At 43.0% G+C, this 12,116-nt stretch overlaps 1 protein-coding gene across 2 annotated transcripts in view; it reads right to left on the bottom strand.

The window, feature by feature from the left end:
- sipa1l3 (signal-induced proliferation-associated 1 like 3) overlaps window positions 1-12,116 on the bottom strand; it is a 74,471-nt gene that overhangs the window by 21,793 nt on the left and 40,562 nt on the right. For both annotated transcript variants that reach the window (XM_080024922.1, XM_080024923.1), the window contains exons 3-4: window positions 3,733-4,423; window positions 1,165-2,146 (exon numbers count right to left, since the gene is read on the bottom strand). In XM_080024922.1, coding sequence (XP_079881048.1) covers window positions 1,165-2,146; window positions 3,733-4,182 — 1,432 coding nt within the window. In that variant the 5' untranslated portion in view covers window positions 4,183-4,423. The remainder of the gene's footprint in view (window positions 1-1,164; window positions 2,147-3,732; window positions 4,424-12,116) is intronic.

Below are 12,116 nucleotides of genomic sequence, written 5' to 3'. Positions count from 1 at the left end.
GATCCAGATGATGCTCGCCGAGGGGGAAGTTTCCTCCACAGCCGTCAACCGTCTGAAGGTGGTGATGAGACCGACGCACATACGGACAGGCACACATCACACACCATTTCTCCTTAAAAGGTGCAGTGTGGTGTATCGGAATATTTCTTTGAATAATTACAGAAGCTACAGTGGCCTTCAAGGATAAGAAGCTAGTTACCGTACTAAAGATGGCATCATACTCCACTGCCTAAGGTCTTTCCACAATTACAAGTGATGAGGCGAAGATGTACTTAGTCATTTATTCTATAGCACTTCCATCTTCCAACGGGTGCATTTCTCCAGGACACCCACTATAAAAAAGCATATGGCCATTACGTTTGCCCGTTCTGTGATATTGTAGAAACATGGCGGTGCAAAATGTTAGCCTCCATGTAAAGTAGATCTAAAAGGCTAATTCTAAGGAAATAAAATAAACAACTTTTATTTTCAAGGAATTATATACTAATCAAAACATACTCATGAATATATTCCCTTTCTACCAAGTCTGTACTGAAACATTTCAATGGATTCTACATACTGCACCTTTAAAAGTTAGGTGTTACTTCTGACACTGAAAACCAAATGTAAGACAAAGCTGCGCTGGCTGACTATGTTGAGTGTGTTAAGTGGTACTTGTGATGGTGCAGAAAGGCAGGTGGTGTTGTATCATCAGCTCAGAGTTGTCAAACAGTCCAGTGGCAGGTACATGTGTAATAAAGACTCTGGGAGCGCTGCCAGCTTGGCCCGCTCTGCTCCACTCGGGCCCAGCTGGACAGTAACAGCCGCAGGATGACGTGTTGTGAATGACACCGGAGATTGGCACTATCTATCTAATTCATATGGACGGATAACGGTGAGGTGTAAAATCAGAGTAGAATTTAGGACCAGTATGATCACACTATCGGGCCACTAGCAATAGTTTTCATCATCGATTAATCCCACTTAAACCTTATGGATAATTGTTTAAGTCTACAAAATATCAGAGAAGGATCTTTAGGTTACATCTTCAAATTGCTGGTTTAGTCGAAAACCCCAAAGTCCTCTCAACATGTTTGATTCTTGTGATCCTCACATAAACACAGCTGGCATCAACATCGAAAAATATATGGTTTGGTTAAAGCGTGAAATGTGTCTGAGTGTTACCTTTCCCATGGAAGTAGTCTCGGTAGTACCTGGCCCCCAGGTCTACATGCTCTATGCTGTACAGTTTCAGTCTCTCTAGTCTGGTAACCTGCTGTTCAATGGGCACCTCCAGCACCGAGACGCTGGCGTTACTCCTCCTCAGCCAACCCCTCGCTCCGTCTCCTCTGTCTCCTCCTCGCTCCGCTGACGAGCTGAGGAAGCTGATGTTGCGCTCCCCGTGGCCCCCGGTCTCATTCAGGAAGTGGGGGCAGCAGAGGAGCAGTGGGCTGGAGGAGTTGTGGGCTCCAGGAGGTCCATCCAAGGGGTCGACGCCCAGGGAGGGTGTTGAGGAGCCGGGGTCCATGCTCAAGGTCAAGTCCTCTATGCTGGAGTAAACTGGCTCATTCACACTGGGAGCCGAGGACCTGGAGGCGGACAGCGACACCGAAGCAGCCGAGGCCCCGGTGGCGGTGTTCCTTCTCTGGGCGGAGTAGCTTCGCTGAGCCGCCGCCTCGTGGAGGTCAAACAGAATGCTCTGAGCGTCAAAATGTACAAAGCTCTTGGGGCAAACCCACTGTTTGTAGGAGGACTCTCCCGAGCCCCGGCTTCCCCCGTCATCGCTGGTGTCTCCTTTCCCTCCGTCTAGCTCGCCGCGACTCGAGCTCTTGAGTTTCCTGAACAAAGAGGAGGTGCCCAGCGCCGACTCCGTGCCTCCACTCTTCTTCCTCACTCGCTCAGCTCCGTCCTTCCTTCCCGTGCCCCTGTCGTCCCCGCCTGTGGGACCGGGTGAAGGAGCAGAGGGAAGGGGCGCGCTGGGGTCGGGGACGCGCAGCAGCTCCCCCAGGTGTACGGGAGCTGAGCTGCGCTGGTCAGGCCTCTCCTGGTGGAACTGGCTGAGCATGTCGAAGAAGCTCTGCTCGGGAATGCCCTGGATGTCGATGGAGGAAGTGCTGCCATACTCTCTGAATATGTTCCCGATCCCGCAACCTCCACGAACCTCCACCTTCGAAGCAGAGGGGGAGAGATGTTTCAGTTGTGATGAATTTTAAGTCGTTATGGAACAGCTCTGATTTAAAAATGTACATTAAGTTTGTGTTCAGTTAGTTTAGTCAAGGGTGAAACAACCACAGGATTTTTTGATGGTAGCCAAGTAAATACTGCATGATTTGAAAAGCTAAACTAATGTTAACATTGCCAAAAGCCGTTAAAATATGTGACCTGTATAGGCAATGTTTACTGTATGCAATATTATTTGGTAACCATGATCACACATACTGTATGTGCAACACCATGTTAAGGTGGGAAGGAACGCAGTCAAAACAATAGTCAGTTCTGTATTATGGCAGAAAGATTGTTAATGATTAATTTATTTTTTATATGTTTTGGGTGTTTTTCACCTGTTTTTATTGATAGTCAAGTACAGTGTTAAAAGGGAGACAGAGATTGGGGTAAGACATGTAGTAAATGGCCCAGGCCGGTAGGGCTGGGCGATATGACGGTATCATACCGTGGACGATATGAAAGTGTCTACCGGGAAAGATTTGGCCATACCGTTTATACCGCGGAGAAAAAAGTTACACCGCCGCGCCACACCGGGGCTCTGCAGCAGAGTTCTGGGCTGCAATACAGCTTCTCTACCCTCAACAGAAGAAGCCTCATATGTTGCTCTAGCTGTCTAGCTCCAGTGCGCCATCACTACAGTTAACAAACCAACTCCGTGTCATGGTGGCAGAGCAGCTGGTATTAACGGTAAAAAATGTCATCGGGCAAAGGAAACTTGCTGCTGTGTGCGGCGCTTCAGCGCGCTGTTGCCGTGACGCAGAGTTGGCTTGTTTTAAGCAGCAAACTACATGGGTTAGCTCTCGTGAGCTAGCTGGCTAACAATGACATCTTTAGCATCTACTCAGGGCTTAACCCCTGTGATGCTATTGGTGGAGACAGCCAGCAAGGCTGGTTTTATGTAACTTTAAAACATGTCAAACTTGAAAATATTATTTGTGTTGAAGCTGGAGTGAAAGTATCACCAGGCATTTGCTCACTAGTGACAGCTTTTTTAAATGAAGATGAGCAAATACTGCAGGAAAATTCAAGTCTTTCATTATTTTGATATAGGCTACTATCAATTGGAAAATGTAGGCTATTTGGTTGATGCTGAATGCTAACCCATTTTTATTTTGCACTGACCGACTAAAGCCAGACTGGTGTGGTATTTTGCACCAGTTTCTCTTTTGTATGGAAATTTAAGTTCCAAGCAAAAGATGAAAATAGTCCAATGTGATTAAAGTTCCGTACAGTTATTGTAATCCATTGAATTTAAAGGAAAAATACTATACCGTGATATATATCCATATCGTGATATAAAATTACCTATATCGTGATATAAGATTTGGTCCATATCTCCCAGGCCGGAGTCAAACGCAGGTCCGCTGCGACAAGGACTTAGCCTCAATGGTATGCACTTTACACGGTGAGCAACATGGGTGCCCCCACAAGATGCCTCTTCTACTGTTTTTTATTTGACATGGAGAACTAAAAAGCAAAACAAATATCTCTTTAAAGTACCAAACTACAGGTGTGTGAGTCACTCACCTCATTTTCGTCCTGTTCGCTCAGTGTCACCTCGCTATTAGAGCGCTGCCTCAATGGAGGGAAAACCCGGAGGCTTTCAAACCCTCCTCCTCTGAACTCTACGTCCTTGGTCCGCCGCCGTGGCAACCTGGCCACTCCTCCCCGCACCAACCCGTAGTCAGATGACAAACCTGACGAAGATATTGAGGTGGAGCAGTCATCTCTATGGCGACTGCCATTTTCGAGCAGCGACTCTCTGGACTGCGCTCGCCGGGGAGGCCACTCCGCGATCCGTGCCCGAACACCCATTTTGGGCACGGAGATACGCGGTTGCATGGCCGGGTCTGTGAGGCCAGGAATAGGGTGGCCATTAGGGGTGTGGCGGAACGGAGTGTGCTGGGGAAACCCTCCACATCCATCCAGGAGGTCTGACGAGGTACAAGTGACCCCTCTGTCTCTGTAGCTGTTCATGGCACCCCAGGAGAGCTCAGGGCAAGGAGGCAGGGGGCTGGCATCCCATGGCAGTAGGGGTGCTGGGAAATAGAGACAGGAGGGGCCCCACACACACTCGGCTGACGGTGCTACGGCCTCCAGCTCCCATAAACATTGCTTTTAACTGGCCGGGTGGGAAAGACTTCACTGGTCCATCGATGACCAGCGTGAGTCAGGACCAGTCCCCTTCTTCCTGGACAACTGTGAGTCGATTGCAGATCTGAGAAAAGACAAAAGAAACCAGAAACAATCAGCTTCAGACATGTAGGTCACAAATTCAAAGCCGAAATTAATTAGACATGAAATACTTTTTATTTTTTTTATCCCAGGTCTGTAGTGACCCACATTTTCTCCACAACCACAAAGAAAAAACTGAGCAAGGAATTGAGAGAAGAGCGAGCCACTCAACTGTAAAATAGTGTAAGACAGAGAGAGAGAGAGAGAGAGAGAGAGAGAGAGAGAGAGAGAGAGAGAGAGAGCGAGAGAGGGAATAAGGTGAGGGGATATGACAGAGGATTTCTCCCGTTGAGGCTAATCTTCGGGAGGCTGACAAGGGATATTATTATCATCATCACACACACTCTGTGCACTCGAGTGCATGTGCGCGTGCACACGCAAACACTCATATCCCCACAGTAAATGTGGGATGCATATTAAAACCACTGAAACACTTAATTTAATATATATCAGACTAGAAAGTAATACAGATGCAGGACAAGAGGGAATGCAGGCTCTACACAGACAATTGAAACACTTTAGTCTTGTCTATCATCTGAGTCGGAGTCAGGTGGTCATGACTGATTTTTGTCATCATGTGGGCACAAAAACAGAGGGACAGACAAGAGACGCTACACAATGAAGCCAAACAACAAACAAGTACAACTATGAGACGGGGAGATGAATAGGGACTTCAGCCGTAAAAAGGGCGAGGACACAAAGTGTCCCAACAGCTGTAGGGGTGAGGTGGGGTAAATCCACAAATAGTAGAAGGGTTGGACAGAGAGAAAAAAGCGCTACATTGCTCAGTGAACCACAGCGGCATGATTTAATATGACAATCACGCTGCAAATCCACCAGACTCCTGTTTCCTCAAAGGCCTACGTCTCAAATGAGGTTCATTGTAATGATTTGAATGGCTTTTAAAACTTTACCCTGAATTAATGGCTTGAACAGGTTTTAACTAGTATATCGTTTACCCCATATTTAGTGATCTAAAAAGCTAAACTTGTACTAGTGATGCTTTGCACTGATTGTAAAGTTCCCAACAGACTGAGTCATCGTAGTCTTTGCTCATCACCAGTCTAGAAAAAAGTCATGGTCATATTTTTTGGGCTGTGAATACAGCGGTTGTTTGGAGTGACCGACTGGGAATTCATATTCCACATTCTTGGGATGTGGTTATGACTCAACAGGATGAGCATCTTGTGAAGTCTGCTGTATGTCCTTGGGTCCGATTACCAGGGTTTTCTACAGGGTTAAATTCAAGACTGTCTAAGAACTTTTCAAATACCTAATTGAATGATATTTAATACCATTTCACAATCATACCAGCCAAAGTATGAAAGTATGGTCTAGAATTATTTATTTTAATACCCTCTTTCTTGCAAAGAGCAGAGTATTCATTTGTAATGATTTAATATTCAACAATATTTTCATTAATTCTCCTGGACAAGTTAATAACGGCATGGATGAATTGTGGCAATAAAGATTGATTCATTTATCTAAGTTCTAATGGTGCTGACTGATTACATTGTGCACACATTCCACGGTTGAAACAAATCCTGGTTTTAATTTATAGACGTTGCTACATAAATAAGCAACATTACAAGTCCAGCAGGCAAATAGATATGTAAGACTTTAATAGCGTCTAAGGTGGGGATATTTTGAGCTTCGACTAAATGTCTAAAAATGCAAATGTGCTGAATCCATTCACCTCTGCTTTGGTCAAACTACTGGTATTTTATATGCTTCTCTTCCTCTCTCCTAAATTTCCTTTTCCATTGGAGTTTCTGCCTAATCTTATATTCTCCATTAAGGTCTCTGTTCCTGGCTTTAAGCTCCTTTATCTACATAAGTCTCTCCTCAAACCGCCAAAGTAAATTGAATAGCTAAACTAAATTTGCTCCGAGGGCAAATGCACATCAGCTGCATCTCAACTGTTTGAAAATGTGCACTTGTGAGGTTTCACTCTTATGGATTTTACTTGGTACCTTCTTCATATTCCTGCTTTATATATCTATAAAACATCATTTCGTCACACACTGCTCACACAATGTATCCTCCAACCTCAACATTGACCTTTCAAATCTCCCTTCTGGAAAACTCGAGTGGTGTAATCGTTTTACTCCTCAGACAACAAAAGCTTGAAGGAATTAAATGATAGGATTAAACCAAAAGCAGAAAAATACGAACAACCACACACCTACACACAAACACATTTGGACTCCCATCTAAAAACATTAAATGTTTAAGTGCTTTCACCGATACTGGAACCACTGGGGTTCAGCTTCACTTCGTCTGAAAAGAGGAGCTAAACATTTGACTCTTTCAAGACATTTTAATAGCCTGTAGAAAGCGTACATTAGGTACAATTTTGTTGCGGGAACAATTTGTGCTCGTCTCTCTTCTCGGCCTCAGTTAGTGAAAAATTCTACAAACGTTGAATTCTCCTGGGTTGACGATCTTGTAATGAAGTTCACTTTTGCATACCGTTGAGCTTTTCCTTGCGTCAAGGCAGCCCAGAGCGGTTTGTGTGCGTTTTATGATATACAACGGCTTTTATGAGCCTACGCTGAATTCATTTCTGGCCCCGAGAATGCATTACTCATTCCCTCATACATGCGCACAGGCACTGTGGCATCAACACAACTCATTCACAGCAAACAAAATCCCCCTACAGTCAAACAGCCACGCAATGTATCATGCCTTTGTTTTAGGAGAACCATGGGCACTTCTGGGCCAAAGGCTCCCGCTCTGATCATGCTTTCTGACAGAGTCTCTCCTCATCCGGATGGCTGTCCTGTGATCCACTATCAGGCCCCAATCACAGATTATCAGGCCGCAGCTGCAACGAGCTGCAGAATGGCTTCATTATGTGTCTGAGGTGCTGATGAGAGAGGCAATGGAGATAGAGTGTGGCCTGATCTTTACCGGTGACTTCTGTCGGACTGTCTGCAGCCCACAACAGTAAATCTAAATCTGACAGCCACTGAAAGATACAGTCTTGTACTCTGGACTAGCTGGAGTCTTCCCTGCAGGACAGTTCTTATATATAATATCTATGGGCAAACCAAACAACAGTTGTTGACATACTTCAATCTGGACCGAAATTATAAATCGACTGACAGTGTCATCCAAAGAGCCGTGCCGCTAGCTTGGCTTGAAAAAAGACGCTGTTTGATCCAGTCGGGCCAGCCCAACCCCTTTCATCCTTAGTTCACATTATACAATCTGCCTTTCATAAACTGAGCGGACATTGAGAAGACTGATTGTGTTGTGATGAACTTGTGACCAAGGGCTAAATACCATTCAGTATAATTTCAGTTCAACGCCGTCGCCTTTGAATTATTTTCTGCAAATCAAAGATGTGTGTAATATTTTTGTGTAATGTATTTACTATTTACATGACATGTGTAATATTTCTGTGTAATGTATTTACCATCCAACTTACGAAACTAAATTGACTATGAAAGTTCATAGGTGACCTTTGACTCAGTGTGTGTGACAAAATATAACAATCTCAACCCCAAGGTGTCGGAGCCTTCAACCAGATCCCATGGTCTTCAACACATTGTGTCATACAAACGTCACAAAGTTACACTTCTGGTAAGATAAGAAAATATAAAAATGTCAGCAGACAGTATGGAGCCAGAGCTACACTGACAAAGTACAGGAGAGGGGAAGCAAACCACATATAAGCTCTATTTGTGATATTAAGGAGACAAAAAGAGGCTAGGTGTAATTATCAACAGCACTATAAACTATGATTATCGACTACAAGCTAAAGCTTAAACAAAGTTCAGAGATAAATATGGGAAAATAAAAAAGAAGTAATATCCATCAATTAAAGTAAGATCTGAGAACAAACACACAGCTTTGACTCAGACTTCAGAAGATGAAGTGCAGAATTGAAATGCTTTTTAATTACTGACACAGTAATTAGCCAGCTTTGGGGTGTGCCTCCCCCTGTTTTGACTCTCCCTGTCTATCTCATTCATGATCATTCTCTCTCTCTCTCTCTCCCTCCCTCCACGCCCGCTCCGACATGCTGCATGATGCAGGATTGTCCCGTGCGCCACAAACACACAGAGAGGCTGGTAATTACACTGGTTAGATGGTAGTAATGACAGAGTTTGCAGAGGAACACAGCTTCCAGAGGAATGAGTGTATGCTGTATGGAGGAGGTGCCCGCTGATGGTGCGGCTCGCTGGAATTGCCATACCAGTATGGGGCAGACCTGAGATCAGTGCAGCGGTGCAAACTAAACGCTTGTCACAAATGTAAAAGGGTTAAGAATGGAGGAGAGAAAGACCTGCCGTATGTGTCATTCTTGCCGTTGCCAAAACAGAAAGTGGTCTAATTATATCTGGGATGTGAAACAGCATGCAAAAGTCAAATGAAAAGATGTATGTGTAAAGACAAAAAGCTTCTATAAAAACCTCCCAAACAATAAAAGGGCAGCTTGTGGTTGTTTTAGAATAGGTTTATAAAAATCACAGAAGAATAAAAAAAAACGACATTGACATAAAACATCAGCACCACTCACTGTCAGTGTTGAATTAAGCAAACGATGCCAGAGATTATGGGCTGGTTGCAATAACAGATGGCGGTACATATGACTGGCAGATGGCAGACAGGAGCAGAGCAGGGCACGACACTGTAACACAACGCAATACAGATCTAGCAGCCAAGGCAGATCCAGCTTTCATGCCATGAGGTGAAGATGCAATCGGGGTCTGCATTGACCCTAAACTCAGGCTGAAGGACCTCAACTCATTCAGAAGGAAAAACTTACAGAAGTTAGATCCATCTGAAATTATTAATTTAAAACCCACAGGGAAGTTATTTATGAATATCATGTGGTGCCGTTTGTAAGGTGTGTCCTATTGGAAACACAAAGGCTTGTTTCTGTTTCATCTGCCAAACAAAATAAAAAGCGGTGCTACAGAGTTGAGAGTTGGACTCCAGTCAAACTTATCAACTTGAGACCAAAACAATGCAAATTAAATGAGAAGGCGTCAGACAGGCCTTGCCAGGCCACACACCTTTAATACTACAAGTCAATTATAAGGCTCAACATATTAAAACAAATTGGTCTAAGCTAAGATAACAAAAAATATACATCCCCTTTTCTTACAGTGTATTTGCAACATAAAGGGATGTTATAAAGAGCCAGTAGAGAGTAGACAGGAGGAATTATTGCAATGATCGTTAACTTTTTCAGTGTAGATGTAGCATATGAAATATCAAGATAGACCTGATAGAAAATATAAAGATATCATTTGATGCTTAGCATTAAGAGAGGTTAACGGCTTCAAATGTGTTTATGAAGACTTACAACTCCATTATTGTGAACCCCAAAAAGACTAAAAGCAGCTTCTTCTTTTTTTAAGTAGCAGGTCTATGCAAGATTCTGGACATAAAAGAAATAAGTGCATTGCTGAAACCTTGGTGCATTCAAAAGGAAGAGGCAGAGGTGTCAAGAGAAGTTACAGGATGAGTGCTGGTGTGACTGTTGTAGCAGCCTGCTTTCCCTGATGCTACAACAGATTTGATATACAAATCTGATGTCATGCCAGGACAAAATGAGCTATAGGCCTCTGCTTCCAGCCAGACAATTCACTCCAATCAAGCTCTAAGAGAACAGAGTTGTATTTCCCTACAGCAGCAAAACTTTCTCTATAGCTGGACAAATAATCAAATAAAATAGTCATCTTTGTGACCACACAAATGGTCCCGACTCACGCACCACGATAAATATATAAAATTGTTGCGTGTTGCTAGGTCAACTGGAATCCCAGATACACTCTTCCCAGACCCTCTCCATCAACTACCAAACTTCTACAGGAAAGACTGAAAACAACATTGACATATCAGGACATTCGGCTGGAAGGAAATACACAGTCGACTGCGGTCTATTATTGGGCCTGTAAGTCTGTTCGGCTTATCTGGAGGCGACATCTCTCCCTTTTCAGTGTGGAGCTGTGCTAAGCCCGTCGCCCTGCCTTTCCTTTTAGACTAACTTTCCTGCAGTCTCCCTCCTCAAGTCTCTCCCGACCCCACTGTCATTGTCTCCACTGATTTGCCTCTACATTGTTTTGCTGAATCGCGCTGATGTCGTGAGTGTCACTTCCATCTGCCTGTCTGTCCGTCAATCGGCCGTCCCATGACACCGAGACATCCAGAGGACGACGAGAATGAAGATGAGGAGAAAGGGGGATGAAAAAAAGAGCAAGATGCATTTAGGATCACGGGCTGCAGAACACGTCTCTCCCCCAACCTTTTAAAAAGTCCCTCAAAACACACCTATTCCGACTTGCCTCTCCCATGGAACTCCACTCTCTAACATACTCATGGATATGTTTCTTTTTCTTTCATTTTATTTATTTATATATTTTTAACTGGAGTGTTATGAAAGGCGCTCATAAAAATAATGAATTATCTTCATTATCTCCATTCACCTTCAACATTGTTTGAGTTGAGACTGAAATGGAAAGAAGAATCAGAGGGGAGATCGAAACTTAATATTCTCATGCTGCAAAGCTTGTATGAAACGTTTCTATCTCTCTGGTTTGCCCCCAAAAAGAAGGGAATTTTCTGACATTTTCTTGACGAGGTCATAGGTCAATATTGTAGTAGCTGGATGGGATTCAGGGTATTGCTCAAGGCCTTTTAACCATAAAGAAATAAACAGTTTAATATGAAACTGAATCTAATGAAGATAATAATCCACTGTCTTTGTTTCTATCTGCAGGTTCATTGTAAAATATTCTTCCATATTTCTATTTCGATAGAATATTTTCGGGTTTTGGAACACAAAACATTTGGTAAGGTCTCCCTGGGATCTATGGCCCTGTTTTCTAATGCTTTATATATGAAAAGATTGAAAATGAATTGCAACCAAATTTGTAGATATGAATGATGATGATTAAGATACAGTTTAAGGATACAGTAACAGGACAGATGTGAGTGGTTTGGCTAATTAATGAAATACCTGATAAGATAAGATACTTCATTAAATTGCTGCTTTACCAATATTAATTAAACTAATATCACTGAAGCCCCTGCAAAATCCACAAAATCCTTCAATGTAATTTTACGCTTTATGTGCTTGATAGTAAGCATCTTATAAGAGTAAGGCATACTGTATTACAATCCAAATGAAAAATATTGTCATCTAAGTTTGATGAACTTTACAGAAATTCGGTTGAGATGAGGCGAGCTATGCTCTTGTTCTTATGACACAATGAGTATTTTGAACCAATCACGGCAGTTCTCTGCCCGAGCGTTCTTTAAAAACAATGACTGTTGCCATGGAAACTAGTTGATACGGCCATGCCAACACAGTCCTGTCAAAGGGTCTATCAACAGTCAAAGAGCTTTTTAATGATTATGAATACTTCTTTTCATCAGATTTTTATAAAAGCTTATTGAGACACCGTACTCTATTTTAGACCAGGTTTTCAGAGGCTTTAGGTAGTTTTTCTACGTTGAATATTCCATCCCTAACATCAAAATATGGCCAAAGATACTACAAAAAATAAAATATACTGTATACATATTTAAAAACTACAGAAATGAAAGACTTAAAAGAAAAAATATAAAGGAAAGTATCTCTGCTATTTCCAGCACCCTTGTTGACACAAGAGATAAAGATAACATTAGTACAGACAGAGAGTTCAGAAACAAGACAA

This window comes from Ammodytes marinus, assembly GCF_949987685.1.
Source record: "Ammodytes marinus genome assembly, chromosome: 3".
NCBI lineage: Eukaryota > Metazoa > Chordata > Actinopteri > Uranoscopiformes > Ammodytidae > Ammodytes > Ammodytes marinus.
Note: the sequence above shows the minus strand (reverse complement) of the source record. Positions and strands in the feature narration are given on the sequence as shown.